The following is a 16,191-nucleotide window of genomic DNA, read 5'->3' as shown; positions in this document are numbered from 1 at the left end:
ATGAAAGAAAGTTCAGACTTGATATCAGAAGGCATTACTTTATGGTTAGGGCTGCCAGGTTCTGGAATGGGCTCCCAAGGGAAGTGGTGCTCTCCCCTACCTTGAGGGTCTTCAAGAGGAGGTCAGATAAATATCTGGCTGGGGTATTATGATCCCAGCACTCATTTCTGCCTAGGGAAGGGGGTCAGATTTAATGGTCTATTCAGGTCCCTTCCAACACTAGAACCTATGAATCTATGAAACTTGGTTGCCCCTACCTGGACCTCTCTCTGTTGGCACCTCTCGATGAGTGTCTGGACTGTGGTATGTAGGTCCCTGGACCTTCTGCTTCAGTGTGGCTTTCTCTGTCTGTCTCCTTCACAGAGGCATGGTTGGTGTCCCTGGCTTCCTCCACAAGCTGTAGCTTAGAGGTCTGGGCTACCAGCTTTGCTTCTTTCCACTGATGGTATTCTTGCATCAAATGTGAAGCCACATCTCTCTCCTGTGGGGCGTTTTGGTGCTCTTCTTCTGTGGCAGCTGGCCCACCAGCTCCTTTATTTTGCCCTTCTTTTCAGTCCCCCCCCCCCTTCAACTATGGTCACTTTCTCCTGGAATGCTCACAGCCTCTTATCCTGCTCTTGGCTTACATCTGATTCCATCATGATCAGCCATTTGGGCTCCTATTTCTCTGACAACATGTGCCTTTGCTTCTTGCTTATATTCTCTTTACTCTATGCCATTAGCTGTTACCTCAAGGCAGCTAACTGGGCCTCAGCCTGCTCATTGCTGTGATGTTCCACCTCCAACAGCCACCAGACACCTTATCAGGAAACAGCCCAAATGTTAACAGGTTACCTTTGTAGCTCAGGTAGACAGTTAGGGTTTGCACTACTCTTCACTCCCTACTGTGGTTCACTTCCAACTGCTTTAGATCCCTTTAAATTGCTGCAGTTCACTCTCAATTCACTTTTACAATGACCTTTAACTTCTGCAGGAGCCTTTAGGCTTCTGTAGGGCTCTTTAGAATGCCCACATTTTCCACCAAATCTAGCTGGTTGGGAACTGGCTTAGCTTAAACAGTCTCTTACCAAGTCTCTCTCAACCCTCAACATAGTCCCTTATTTCCAGGTCCACTAGTGTCTCAGATAATGAAACAAATGTATGTTATAACCACATAATTCAACCTTAACATAGTCTATAAAGGATTCCCTCATAGTCCTGAGTCCTCTCCATGCCCAAAGAAGGTGATTCTGCAGAGCAGCAAATTGGGTAGAGGAAAAGGATGACAGTAGCATTCAGGGAGGGTGAACAGCTGAATTGTGGCATGTCTGGAGAAGTGGTATTTGGGATATTCTTTTTTTGGTTTTTGTGTGCGTGTGTGTCGGGGGGGGGGTTGTGACACTATAACTTTGTTAGAACCCTGATTTTTCTTATTACGCATTTCAGTTATTTTGAGTAAATCCTTCTAGGAACATGACTTGATGGAATTTCTGATAGCTTCCTCTTTTTACATTTAACATAACATTATTTAACATGTTAGCTTGTTTGAATGGGAAGGAAAGAATGGCAGTTCTGTTGCTGTTTTAACTGTCCTAGTTCTAGTTACTTTGCAAGCTCTGAGTAAAATGTGGGTTGCGCAAAGAGAAATGTGTTTATGTCTGGATAAGGAGAGAGAGTAGAGGCCTGAGACCAGACAGTATTGAAAGATGAAAAATAACAGATAAACTGAGCGACTGTGATCTAGATTACATGGTCAGGTGGGTGGCAAATTGGCTTAGGGGTCGCACCTATAGAGTATTGGCGGATGGGTCAGTATCAACCTGGAAAGATGCGGGAAGTGGAATTCCACAAGGTTTGGTCCTTGGATCAGTGCTGTTCAATATCTTCATCAGTGACTTGGATGAGGGTGCGGAAAGCACTCTGTTGAAATTTGCAGATGATACGAAATTATGGGGAAAAGTTAACTCACCATAGGGTAGGGAATTAATTGAAGTGGATCTGGACAGGTTGGGAAAGTGGGAAGAACAGAATAGGATGTAGTTCAATAAGGACGAATGCAAGGTGCTACACCTAAGGAGAAGGAATCACCAGCATGCTTACAGGCTGGGGGAGGACCTTCTCAGCAGCACAGCAGGGCTGTGTGAAGCTTCAGTCCCTGATTCAATTCAACAGAGATTCATCCTGACTCAGTGGCTGAATCTCTGAATCCAAATTGTATCAGAGAACCCCTTAATCTCTTTGAATTGTATCAGAACCCTCTGAATCAATTTGGAGAGACTCAGAAAGACTCGGCAATTAGGACATAGACACAGTTTTCAATGTTTTTTCTACATGCCTCTAGGTAGCAGGTGGCTTGTGAATGCTGTGATTCTGGGGCAGATGGAGCATCCCACAGGAGTGCAGGGGGCTTGCCAGTGTGCTTGGCAGCAGACCCGGAAGTGGATCAGAAGCACTTACGGTCCACATTAAGAGAAATTTTAAATTGTTATAGACTAAATCTCCATTCCACCCTGCTACATGACAACAAAATATTTTAACTAATAATTCCCCTTAGCTATAATATTTTTTTCCAATTGCTGAAATACATTCACATGCCTTTCATTTCCTGCAATATATTTTCCCAGAGCTGCCTTCACCTCCTTGTTTCTCAGGCTGTAGATTATAGGATTTAACATGGGAGTTAAGATACTGTACTGGATGGAGAATAGTCTGTCAAGAACCATTGAAAAGGCTGGACCGGGTCTCAGATATCGAAACAAACCAGCCCCGTAATGCAGAACAAAAACAGTTAGGTGGGAGCTGCAGGTGGAAAAGGCTTTAAGTCTACCCTCAGTAGAACTTATCCTCAAGATAGTGGAGATGATGAAGATGTAAGAGACCAGGGTGACAGAGAATGAGATCAAACCTAAAATCATAGCTGAAGTGAGAAGTGTCATCTTACTGATGAAGGTCTCTGTGCAGGACACTTCTAGTAGAGATGGGAGCTCACAACTGAAATTGTTCAGTTCATTGGGCCCGCAGGAATGTAAATGTAATATAGGTACAGTGTTTGTCAGTGCATAAAGTATACTGATCAGCCATGCACCACCCACCAGTCCTATGCAGACTTGCTTATTCATGGTCCCCACATAATGCAGTGGGTCACAGATGGCAGCATACCGATCATAGGCCATTGCTGATAGCTTGAACATTTCTGTACAGGACGCCAAAAGAATTAAGCTCATCTGGGAAAGGCAGCCATTAAAAAAAATGGTTTTCTTCTCTACCAAGAAATTCTGCAGCATCTTTGGGACAGTGACTGAAGAGTAGCAGATGTCAAGGAAAGATAAGTGTGATAGGAGAAAATACATAGAGGTGTGAAGGTGAGGAACAGCTCATATCACCACCATGATTGCCCCATTCCCCATGACAGTTAATATGTATATAAGTAGAAACACCACAAAAAGAAAGACTGGAGCTGTGGGTCACTGGAAACACCTGACAGAACAAAATAGCTGACAGCTGTCTTGTTCCCCATGGCTATTTGTTCACCAAACCTTGGACCTAGAAATAGAAATGAATGAATAAATATAACAATTACCATGAAGAAAGTGTACTTCTCCAGTTCTAGGTCAGAACAACTCCATATAGAGAACTTTTTTCATTCTGTCTAAACCTCCTATGACGATAATAATGATGTTGCTTATGATGGCAATATCCTAAACTGGTATACTTTCAGTGTTTCACAGAAGATATCTTCATAGTGTCTTGGAAGTAACTATTTCAATCCATAGTTTAAGTTACAACCTAGGGATTAAGCATCTACTAGTTCATTAATAAGGGCATTGCAAATAAATGTTGTGTTTGTATCCAGCATAGTTACATGGCATTAAAAAAACCCTCAATCCACGCTTTCACATATGTTTCTTATGTTGAGAGGCAAGGTTCTTTGGGTCAAAGTGATAGCTTTTATTAGACAAACTAAATAGTTGGGAAAAAAGTTCTTTGCAAGCCTTTTCTTATGTTGAGACAACTTGTATGTTCCCTTAAACGTGTTTCCTGACACAGCTGCCACGAAAAGGACTTATTTTCCCATTGGAATTTCTGAAGGAATTGTATCACAACCTCTGCAGAATAAATGACTACCAAATTTTAAGTAGGAGAATCAAATTACATTTAAATTTAACTCAACTAACAATTGTTTAGATGTCCAAACGTAGCTTCATAAGTGGCCTGTTGGCATTCATGCAGATTTGAGATTCTATTTCCCCTTGCAAGCAAGATTGGAGCAGCCAAGTAGAGTCATCACTACATAGCATTTACTGACCGTGTACTCAGAGACAAGCTATTATCAAGAAAACTTTTTGATATCAGAGAAGGAAGATTTTTCCACCCAGCAGCCCAATAGCAAAATCATTATATAGTGGTCTAGGCGGATCCATTTCTTTTTTGTCACGTAAGTGGGATTTTAAGCAAGCACCCTTCTCTTAAAGTGGTTCCATTGGGCAGGCAGCAAGAAAAAATAGGCAGTGTCAGAATGGGAGGGAACCAGAAAGAGACCGGATTACTGAAATAGACACAGCTCCAAAATTGAGAAGGCCCTGGGTTCCCATTCCTCTTCCTGTCACCCAGTGAGGCAATAGCTGTGAGGCTTTGGCCGGACATACTTAGTGGCAGACATTTGACTCTTAAATACTTTTCTCTGACTCTTTTGACAGAACAAGAACTTATTCCCTCTCTTTATTATTTGGGAATTTGAATGTTAGGTTCATTTAACCCTTTTGTCTTCTTTATTTTCAAGTTTGAAATAGTATAAATGGCTGGAGTCTGTGGAAGCAGTATCCATTGTATTCCTGAACCTCAGTGATTTTTTTATCATTATTTTTATTATTATTATTGAACCAAACAAAATGTGAATCACTCCTTGACCAGTCTCTGCTGCTGTCAGGATTTGGTATGTATCTCCTAGAGACAAGACTTTTTAAAAATATTGGGGGCAGGGCAGGGCATGCTGTATAGTCTGGAGAGGTTTTGAGAAACATTTGGTGCATCAAGTGGCATGAGGAAGGGTACTTGATACCTGAAAACTATCCCAACACCTCTCCCAACTGTACATTTGGCCCAATCATAGATTTCCCCAAAAAAGGCTTGCCTCTCAGACATTGACCATCACAGATATAAAAGAGCCCAGTCCTACTCCATGATCTGGCTGGATGCTGAACATCCTGCTTTCTAGCCTAAACCAGGTCTGCTTCTTCCGCTGTTAGCCACAGAGAAGGACTTCTTTTTAAATGGGACTAGTTTAAAACAGTGTGATGACACTGTGCAACAGAGTAGAGAGGAGGTACTTCAATATCCTATGAACTGACAAAGTCTGGATATAGATGAAAAAGTGGAATTTCCAAGAAAGAGAACTTAAGAGAAATATTGTGTAACATGGGGGGGAGGAGGGGTATAATGGTCTAGTGCAGTAAAGAAGGGATCAGATGGACATTTGCAAAAGTTCTCATTTGAGGAGTTAAAGTTCACTCTGGCCTGCAGATGAATTAAAATCACTGGGGACAAAATTCAAGAGCAGAGTTTTCAGCTAAAAATAAATGAATTAAAAATTATATCTGAAAGGAAGCCCAGGGCATATCCATTTCCTTTTTGAGTGGGAAAATATGGGAAATTATTAAACAAAGCACATTTGACTTTTCTTTTCAGGGGTTCTTGTGCCCTCCACCATGTCACCTTAGGGAGGAGACTGGATATACTGAATTCCCCATGACTGTATTCACAGTGTGATTTCAAAATGAGTATCCCATATTACATAGAAACACAAAAGTAGAAACTTACCAACAGTGGAAACAAGATTCCAGGAAATAAGTGGTGTTAATGCTTCCTACTTCTTTATTTTCTTCTTGAGAGAGAGAGTGCACATCCATGCCCCATCTTAAATTATTTTAAATAGTGTAAGTGTTGCTTTCCTGAATAAGAGTATCTTGTATCTTATTGGTGGAAAACATCCAGAGCAGAAATTAATCTCATGTACTTGCCTATGTTCTATATAACCTTTTGATTTTTTTTTTCTTCTAATGCCAAGAGGGCCAATTAGTTGTTAAGAAAAAAATGTTTGGTCCCTTTGAGACAGGATCTTGATGAAATTTCCTTCCCTGTCTATGAGTTTAATTAAAAGAAAAGGAACTGTTTCAAATAGGTGTCATAGAAATGTTACCACAAATCTCAAGTTGGTCAGGCAGAAAAGAACTGTCCCTGCACCTGAAGGAAATATGTACATTTTGGATTTTCTCTTATGTTAACATTTGGCCTGGGAATATGCATGTGAAATGGCACCACTCAGTACTGTGGTAAGTCATTCTGTGCCTGCTCCCTGCACAGTACCTCCTACACCAGATGCTGTCTAACCACGTTATTCTTGTACTACACACCCCAGTGCTGGCCCTAAAATGTGTGATGTGAGACACCTGCAATTTCATAATCTTTAGAATGAGTCTATTAGTGTTCCATGAGTCATTTATGTGATCAGCTTGATTTCTGCCTTGCAAGACCATGGTCCATTTTGTCAAAATCCAAATGCCGGTAATCAGTATCAATAATCTGAGGAGGTATTCTTATAGACCACCTAGGCTGAAATAACATTAGGGCTTTTCATCATGAGTATAGCTTTTGTTAAATGATGGCAAAGAGGGAAATGCTTTTGAACTCCTGGTCCACTCCAAAGTTTCATCCCTTAACTCAAATTGTGTATCCAGTATCTCTATTCCCTTGATATCCAGTAGGCCTGTGCAAAGTGGCTACTATTCACTTCAGATTCAGGTTTGGCTGATTCAAGGGACAGTGATTTGATTTGGTGATTTGTATCACTGTCCCAAATAGATTCAACCAAATTTGATTCAGAGATTTGGCCACCACTGAATCAGCCAAATTTCCAAATCAAACAGGCCCCATCCCCTGCCCGCTCTCCCAGCCCCACCAATGGCTGCCCCACCCAGCCACAGCATCCTGGTTCTTCAAAAAAAAAAAAAAAAGCTCCGACCTCACCGGCAGCTGCCAGGTGGGGGTGGGGGGACATCACCACTGCCCCCCACCTGTGTGGAGGGCTCAGCCATGAGCCTCCTGACCCTTGCCCACTCCCCCAGCACCCCCTGGCCCAGGTCCTGGCACTTAAAAACACCAAAAAAATCCCTTGCACTCAGCAGCTCCTGCCAGGTGGGGGGGAGGGCATCCATGTTGCCTCCACCACCCTGTGCTGTGTGGGGGGCTCTGCCACAAGCTTTTTTTAAATAGCCAGGAACTGGGGCCAGGTAGGGCATCCATGGGCGGGGGGTGAGGGCTCATGGTAGAGGCCCTCACATAGCACAGGGCAGTGGGGGGCAGTGAGGATTGTCCCCCACCTAGAAGGAGTCAGAATCATCTTGAAGGGACTTTTTGTTTATTTTTTTACAAGCTGAGAGCTGGGGCCAGGAGGGGCAGCCATGGGGATGGGGGGCTGAAAGACCAGGAGGGGGTTGGAGGGTTCTCATGGGGCTGGGAGAGCAGGCAGGGGATGGGGCCTGGCAGCAATCCCCCTATGGTCCCTTCCCCCACTTACCAGCATAGAGTCAGGGTTCAGTTCCTTGTGGTAGTGAGCAGGGACTTCCCGAATCTTTGAAGCCTCCTGAATCTTTTCTGAATTGATTTGGAGAGCTTTGAATCAATTCAGACCTTTTTATTGGTCTCCTTATTTGATTTGGATTAAAAGATTCAGCCACTGAATCGAGCCGAACCTCCTCCAAATTGAATCAGCACCCAAAGCTTTGTACAGCCCTAATATCCAGAGTCCCTAATTCTACTTTTCATGGGTAACACTGCCATGCACTTTCTAGTCTAGGCTAGAGATTAGAATCTTCCTTCAGTAAATGTGTGACCTGCTGGGTTCTGGTCCTCCTTTGTTTTTGTGAAGTCGAAACGTCTTTAACATCCTTTCCCTAGAGAGTGACCTTTCCATTATGCTCTGTAATAGACTGAATATGTGGCAGTCTTCTCCTTTTTTGTAAAAGAATTTGGTCACCATGCAGCTAAAGTTGCAAGAGTCAGGGAAACAAAGAAGAAGGAGCCTGAATCTCTCACCACTTTCCTGTAAGTCACAGCTGGAGGTGCTGCTTAGTGCAACATCACCAAAAAGGGTTGCCTGGGTTTGGATCCCTGCTTTGAGCCCCCCTTATCTATTGTAATTAAATAGTTTCTGGATTAGAACAGGTAATAGACTTGTGAGCATGACTGAACCCAATGACTCCTTCCTCTCATCTGAGTGCTGTAAAAACAAGACTACAGTCATCACCTGTCCTATGTTCTCTCTTTCCAGACTAAGGGTTATATTATTGGCACAAATGCCTCAAGCCCAATAAGAGGAATGGGAGCAAGCTTCTCCACCACCTTATCTAATAACCCAGTGACTATGGTCTAATCTAATAACAGTGCTATGGTCAGAAAAAGGTTTTGATCCATTTCAGGTTGCAGAGAGTCTGGAAATCAGGGATCTCACTTCCTTTGTGACATAACATGCCTTTTCCCCTTTGTTCTTTAATATTAGTAGTAATTTAGGCACTTGGTAGTTCTGTCCCTGTGCTGAAATGGAACTGCATGTATGTCCTTGTCTTCAGGATTTCTTGTTGGTTGGTTCAGGTTTTGCATTCAGTGTCTGGTTCTAATGAATCTTGTTTTCTAGATCCCAAAGGATAATCCTTTTTCACTTTACGCACCCAAGTACCACCCAGATACATAACTGTGTTTTGTGGAATTTCTACTGTGTACAGTGTGGAAGTGTAGTTGCCCACATAAGTACTGGGCATACAGAGGAGGCTGCTCTCTGACTAGACAGGCCTGTGGCTCTGTGCACACATAAGTGAAGAGAAGTCTTCAAACTCTAGCCCTAGAAAAGGTGTGGTTAGGATGAGTACCCTTCCTGGATGCTGTCTAAACAGTGTCCTCATACACAAAGCACTGAGCCAAAGTCAGAGCAATGCAGGTTGGAGTCTTTTCTGGTTGGTAGGGAACATTGACCCTTAGTCTGTGGCTTTCTGGGCACGTACCTTAACCATGAGGCTCTTGGGCTAAAACATGGGAGGACCCTCCTTTCCATCTGCCATTGAAAACCCATGAAGCACGGTTTTCTGGTAGGTACAGGCTGAGGACTGATGTTCTCACTGGGAACATGCCTATGCTTTTCCTTATCTACTCCTCCTGAGCACAGCTTATAGTGCATACTCATGAGCCATGTGAGTTTGCACATGGGCACATCCTGCATATACCCCATAAGAAGGGAGCTAGGAGGACCCCAGGTCCTAAACCTTTTAAGGGGGTTGGAGGGCAGTGCTGTCCACAGAACGTTTGTGGTGTTAAACAGCAAAGACTGAGGGCACAAGCCTAAAACCTGCAAGGGGCAAGACGAGGTACAAGGGGCCTGAAGCCCATGAGAGATGAAGTTTTAGCTCAGGTCTGGGATCCTAGGGTCCCTGAACAGTGGATCTTAAGAGGAGCGGCTAAGCCTGAGGACTGTGGGCCAAAGTCAGGGGGTGTCAGCTGAGACAAGGACATAAAACTGGACACAAAACCTCTTTTCCCTCTAGGGGCAGCCACCCTGTTGGATTATAACACCAAGGTATGGGAGGAAAGACAACAGGGTGGGACCAGGAGTCCAGAGAGGAAGAGCAAGATGGGATCTGGTGGCTCCTAGAGGGTGATTTCCAGTCCCAGCATTGCAACAGTTGCACCTTGCCAAGGACTGTTTCTTCATATTCCCTGAAACACTTACAAAGGAGGATATATAATTAATCTTTGAAGCAGGTGACTTCAGTATCATACAGTATTGAGTTGGGCACTTGCTTAGCTTAAACCATCTTTTACCAAGTCTCTCTGTCTATAAACACAGCTCAGTCCTTCTGAATCCTCCCCAGATCCTGAGTCAGTGCCTTCAACTTGCTACTGCTCACTTGCACAGCACTTCTCAGGCCACTTACAGTTGATCAGGTATAAAGTGCCATGAATTAATGAAGCCACCCTGACCCAACAACCTTTTTGCAGCATGGGGGAGAATCAAGCCTGCCTGCCTGTCTTGTGATCTGAGCTGGGCTGATGTAGCCCTGCCACTCCCACTCCCACTCCCAGCTCAGGTGCTCTTTGCAAGAAGGGGTGAGAGAGGTGGGGGAAGAGGAGCTATGGGCTAGGGTTTCCTCAACTTGAACTTAAGAAGGGAGGAAATGGAGAGTCCATGAGGCAAGGGGGCTCCAAACCACCCCCATCCTCCAGCTTAGGCCAGGGAAATCCTAGCCCACAGCTCCCTCCCCCTCTCTTCCTGAAGAAAGCACCAGAGGTGGGGCTGCACAGCATCAGCTATAGCATTGACAAACTGAACCTAGGGTAAAGAAGTTTGCTAAGGTGCTCCACATTGGAGCACATTCATCAGATCATTTATTAGATGGGGGTTCATTTGTTGTATGATCAGCCAATTTTGAAGAACTCTGCAGCTGTGGACTTATGTCACAGCATGCCTATTGAGTACTTTGAGAGGTCCAAACATGTGGCAAATGTCACTGTCAGTGCCCTCAGGCTGCCTTTCATTATGTTCCTTTATGTGGTGATGGTGCTTCCCATCTTGCAACTCTAGATCTTCTTTCAGACCCTGCAGCTAACACTGACAGACTGACTCTGTTCCTCATTCTCCCACTTGGCTTCCAGCTTCCTTCCCTGTCTTTCTTTCCTCAGTGCTATCTAGCTCCCTCCACTAAGAGCCTTAAACTTTCTGGGGCCAGCCAATTATCTACCTCAGCCTGCCCAGTTCTCTGGGCAGACCTGCAATTAAGTTTGACTGGTGGCAGCTCAATGTAGTCTCTGTAGTCCCTGCCAAGCCTACTGACTCTCCAGCCTGGAGTGTATGATTTGCTGCAAGCCTTTCCCAACCAGCTTGATACATATTCTCTGCCCCAAGAAGGGAACCCTCTTTGATAGATTTATTTCTAACCAAAATGGGCTGTATTCGATTTGGATTTGGTTTAAGCCTAAATCAGGGACAGTGATTCAATTCGTTGATTTGGATCACTGTCCTGATTCAGTTCAGCTGAATCCAAATCTGAAGATTCAATGCTGATTCAGAGAATCAGTGATTTGTCCATAGACACAGCTTTAAATGTTTTTTTCTACATACCTTGAGATACCAGGGATGACTCATGAACGCTGTGATGGTAGGGCAGATGGAGAGTACCACAGTACTTCTGGTCCACTTCTGGGTCTGCTGCCAAGCATGCTGTGCCCCACCCCCCCAACACTCCCTGGCTTAGTGATAGGCTGTGGGGGGACCCTGGGTGCCCCCCCAAACTCAGGAGGCACCAGTCACCAAGTCAGGGGGCCATGGGGGGTGGTGTACACTCTCCCACAGACATGGAAGTGGACCAGAAGTGCTTCTGGTCCACTTCTGGGTCTGCTGCTGAGCAGACTGGGGACCCTCCACATGCTCCTGTGGGACCCTCCATCTGCCCCACCATCTCAGCATTCATGAGCCACCTGGTACCTTGAGGTATGTAGAAAAAAACATTTAAAGCTGTGTCTATGTCTGAATCGTCAAATGTTTTGAAGCTCTCCAAATCGATTCAGAGGATTCCAATTTGGTTCAGAGAAATTAAAGGGTCTCCTGAGTCAATTTGGATTTGGAGATTCAGTCACCGAATTGAGCCAAGTCTCCGCCAAATTGAATCAGCAACTGAAGCTTTGCAAAGCCCTATTTATTTCCCCTCCCCTCAGGAGAGGAAAACTATCACTAACTTTACTTCTGGGTCCTCCAACCCTGTTCTTTTCCCTTTGTGGGCTTTGATATAGTGTTAGCCCTTCCAAGCCACTTCTATCACCTCCGTGGCTCTAGCTGCTCTAGCTCTCTAGCTCTAGGCCTTCTGGCCCTGGGTTTTGCAACTCATGGACTTTGGCCCAGTGTTGGCATCTCCAGGCCACAGCTTTTGTTTTCCTAGCTCTAGCTGTTCAAATAGTCTAATACTTGGCCCCCTGGCCCTAATTCTGTCCCTCTCAGCCTTAACCCAAGTGCACCCTTCAGGTGCTATGGGACCTTTTTCAGCCCTACAGTCTCATAAACAAAACAGTTGTACAACTTACATCATAAAACAAAATAGCCATTGAATCCCCGTGGAAGCACAATATTTACATATAAATAATGAGAAAAAAAAAGTCTACCGTCTGACACAAGCCAAATAAGCCCATTGTCTAACTTCAAGAAACTCAAACACCCCACCTGAGGTTCCACCCCCGTGACCATCTGCAGGGGTTCCCATCAGGGTCCGTGGCTCACTACAGACTACAACTCAATTACAGCTTTAGTGGCTTGGACAGGACTCTCCTCTATAACTCTTTTGCTTGTGGAAGGAAGATCTGTAGTTCAGCTGCTGGTTGAAAGCTTCAATAAGAAGTTTGTTGCTGGGGTTTGTTGCTGAGAGATGCACCAGATATTTAGTCTAGAACACTAGAGACTATGTCACCCAACATCTCTGAAAGTGGGATATCTGGCAGCCTGACTACATAGCATGACCCTGAGTGCTTCACTGCTCAAAAATGTTATCCCAATCTTCCCATATCTCCAGAGTATAATCCTTTCTGTACTTCTATTCCTCCAATTGTCTCCAGATCTAGTCATGTTAGGATCACTAGGATTCAAACCTGAAGCAGCCCAGCCAGCAGGCAGAGACAAAGTCCACAGTTCCACCAGGCAGTTGGTCAGACACAATCCCCTGTCCAGCCTGGTCCTTTCCATGAAGACACTGATGAGGAGTCAGGTGACCAGGAGGAACCTATGGGAATTGAGAGACCCTGATGTGGGAGGGGGGGACTATAAAACCCATCCTATTTCCTGTGGAACTTGCCCCAGCACCAACACTCTTGTGTGTGCTTGTTTGAAACCTGCCTTGTTCAAGCATGATCCCAGATTTGCCACAGACACTGCCCCTGCCTTGTTGGGACCTACTGGTTCTGATTTACCATCTGCCTGGATTATGCTTCTGCTTCAACCCTCAGCCTGATGACTCAGACTGCAATGGGTACCTGGTGTGATCCCAGGTTGCCTAAAATAAGTTATTAAGTGTTTAAAAAAACACGGGCTCAATATAGACATTAGATTTATGACACATTAAAACTTGCCTGACATCTGATTCACCAGGTACCTGTGAGACCTGACCTCTTACACTGTCCTCCCTACTGTGCGGGCTGGGGGCGAGCTGGGCCCGTCTTTGCGCACGCGGACTGTGGCCAGAAGCCCAGGCACGCGGGGCCGGAGAAAACCGCGGGGCGGCAAGGTACACGAGAGCTAGAATTAGTCACAGAGGCGTAGTGGTTGATTGAAAAGATTATTTACTTACACCCAAGATGGTCACGGTGTAGGCTGGACAGTTTTCCAGGTGCAACTCCGCTTAAATCCTCATTGGAGGACTCTGACAAACACGGTTCTTTGGCCCTGGAGTTGTTAAGGCTCCGCGGGTTCGGCAATTCTTTCCACACGGAGTGGCTGAATCTCCGTGGGTTTTATTTGGTTCCCAGGTCCCCAGAGCTGTTAAGACTCCGTGGGTTCGAAAATTGGGTATATAGGATAGGGATACGTCTAGGATTTCGCTCGGTGATGGGGAGAGGCCAGAGGCTGTTTAGACCTCTGTTGCCTGCTTAAGAAAGGCGCGTTGGGTCCACAAGGGTCCACATCACTTAGAGATCTTCACACAGCGCGAAGTCTCCTCCTCCTGGCGAGTTCTGTATCTCTCCAGTTTTCCTCTCTCTCCGACTTGGGCAGAAACTACCCAAGCCTTTTGTACGGCTAGCAAGCCAATAGCTAGCCGCCACGTATGCCTACATTTAGAACCAGCCAATAATGTGGCGTGAATCTAAATACAAATGGCAGGAACTCCTTTGCACCGTGCATCTCTGAGTTGCAAAAGAAATGCACCATGCAAAGAAGCTGCAAATTGGCGGGAAATCCCCCGTTGCACCAGAGTTCTCTCCCGCAGCAGAGAACTCCACCATGCAAGGAAACTGTAATTTTAACGGGAACATAATTTAGCATTGCCGAAGCACACACAAACAACAAATCACAACTTTGGGTTGTGACACCTACCACCTTTCTTCCCCCCTCTCACCTACTTTTCTGCCCTTTGTCTTCCTAATTTCCAGCTATTTCCTTTTTCACAGACAGCCTCTTTTCTACCTTGATTTACTGTGACTGTAGAGGTTCCCTGAGTCAGCTTTGCCCCCACAACTTTACCTTTTATTTTCCTAATTTCTACCTATTTACATTCTCACTGACATCCTGCCACATTTTTAGCTTCTCTTATTCCTTGGAGTCTCAGACCAGCAGAGACTCCCTGTGCCTGAAGAAGGGTGATGGCACCTGAAAGCTTGCTAAAAACCTTTTTTCCAACTACTCAGTTGGTCTAATAAAAGATATCATATCTACTCAGATAATCTTGCCTGCCTTTAGAAAATTAGGCATCTAAGTTCAAACAGTCTAGGCAGGTTGGTTATCTGAAAACAATTGGTGCACAGGCAGGGTAAAACTAAAGATAGGTGGGTGGTCCTCTATCCCACAGCTTTATGCCATGTAATCTTAAAACTAAGATGAAGATGTGTTATAAAACTTGACCAAATACACGTATATTAGAATCCATCAGGGTGGAATAGGATTGCAGTTAGGTAGCTTAGAAATTAAATAGAATTTGGAGTGTAGATGGAAAGAGTTTTAAGGGACTTTCTGATGAAGATACACCTCTGACTTCTGATCATATTGACTTTTAAAATAAGTTAGTGGTTAGTGTCATGGAATTCACTTGTGTAATAATTTAGCTGGGGAATCATTTCCAGTGTAAAATAGACTGAGGGACAGAGGATTTTTCCAACCCTCCATGCCTTCAGGAGATGCACATGATCTATCTGAGTCCAGTGATAACTCCCCACTAGGGTGATTTCATAATCCACGTACCTAACCTGTCTCAAAACCTCATTAAACTCCTGTCCTTTGGCTAACAGCTTACTTTCCTCTGAGGAGAATAACAATGCTGCTGTTGATATCCATACTTGGGCCTTCTTATTATAATGTTGCTTCTGAGTCTCTTGCATGGTGTTGAAATCCTCCTGGATGAATTTTCCTACAAGAGTTGGCTGTCCCAAAATTGGAGACCATTGTGGTGGCACAGTAAGGGGGAAATTACTACACAGAGTCACCCACCTCACTGTGCCAAACCCAAAAACCTTACTTCAGGAGTCTCCCATGGCAAGCCTACAGCCATGTTCTGATTCCTGGAGGACGCCCACAAGCCTGGGGTAACTCTTCCACCTCCCTGAGCACTGGTTTCTAGTAGAGCTCTGTGCAGATTGGGGCACACAGACCCTGTGAACCTTGGGGTTGCTTTGCCCACAGTAATATCTCTGGGTGCTTCTTTCAGCCCAAAGCATCCCAAGATAGCCTCAGGTAGGACTGAAGGAAGATAAACAGACAAACTACACTGGCCAAGCTAGGAGCAAAAACTTTTCTCCCTCTCCTCAGTAACACAGAAAGGCATGCTGTAACCCAATAGCTTTATTGATCAGGGGTTGGCCGGGGGGGGGGGGGGGGTTAGAGTGAGGAAGTCAGAATACACTTTGAGCAAACATAATCAATGTGAGACTTTTACAGGCAATTGGACACAGTAATCCTTTTAAGATGTGACTGGCCTAAACATAATTCCTAACTCCTGTCCAGTTTCCAGGATTTTACTTACAGAAAATCACTAGGCAGTTGCCAGGGGCACATTGCTTCTAGGATTTCCAAAATGCCCATCGCCAAGAAGAGAGAGAGTTCTCCCCTTTCCCTAGGAATTTTATTAGGCCAAGTCATCTGGTTGCCCAGCCTGAACCAAAAAGAAAGCAAGGAGAAGGTTAGGTACCCTATTCCTCAAGAAGGAATGAAAAGATCCTCAAAGCTTGTGCCTCAAAATTATAAAAGAGAAAGGCAATTAGTCATGGTAATTTGAAGCCAGAGAGAAGTCAGGGTAAAGGTACAACTTGCAGACTGTAGAAGAGATGTTAATTTAACCAATGGGACCACACTTAAAATAATCAATTCTTTGGAGTTGTTGGTTGTAGCTGTATTGGTCTACAAACATAGGCAGGCAAGGTTCTTTGGGTAGACGTGATATCTTTTATTAAATAGTTGGAAAAAAAGTCCTTTGCAAGCTT

The 16,191-nt window shown here is 44.7% G+C and overlaps 1 protein-coding gene across 1 annotated transcript; it reads right to left on the bottom strand.

Moving 5' to 3' along the window:
• Nucleotides 1–2,516: 2,516 nt before the first annotated feature.
• Nucleotides 2,517–15,093, bottom strand: LOC102558327 (olfactory receptor 5AN6-like). The gene is made up of 3 exons (XM_006268511.3): nt 15,009–15,093; nt 3,457–3,522; nt 2,517–3,352 (listed from the first exon to the last, which is right to left on the bottom strand). Exons 1-3 carry the CDS (start codon nt 15,091–15,093, stop codon nt 2,517–2,519), a joined length of 987 nt encoding a protein of 328 aa, XP_006268573.3.
• Between the last annotated feature and the right edge of the window lie 1,098 nt (nt 15,094–16,191).

Source organism: Alligator mississippiensis, chromosome 7 (assembly GCF_030867095.1).
Source record: "Alligator mississippiensis isolate rAllMis1 chromosome 7, rAllMis1, whole genome shotgun sequence".
NCBI classification, from domain to species: Eukaryota; Metazoa; Chordata; order Crocodylia; family Alligatoridae; genus Alligator; species Alligator mississippiensis.
The sequence above is the reverse complement of the archived record's forward strand: the minus strand, read 5'-3'. Positions and strand labels throughout refer to the sequence as shown.

Bases quoted from the DNA above. Each gene is read 5' to 3' on its own strand.
- LOC102558327 (XM_006268511.3), bottom strand. From the start codon at position 15,093: ATGCAAGAGACTCAGAAGCAACATTATAATAAGAAGGCCCAAGTATGG. The intron at 3,523-15,008 runs GTAAGCTGTTAG...TTCTATTTCTAG, and splicing joins GTTATTCTCCTCAGAGGAAA to GTCCAAGGTTTGGTGAACAA. The intron at 3,353-3,456 runs GTGTTTCCAGTG...TGGTGATATGAG, and splicing joins CAGCTATTTTGTTCTGTCAG to CTGTTCCTCACCTTCACACC.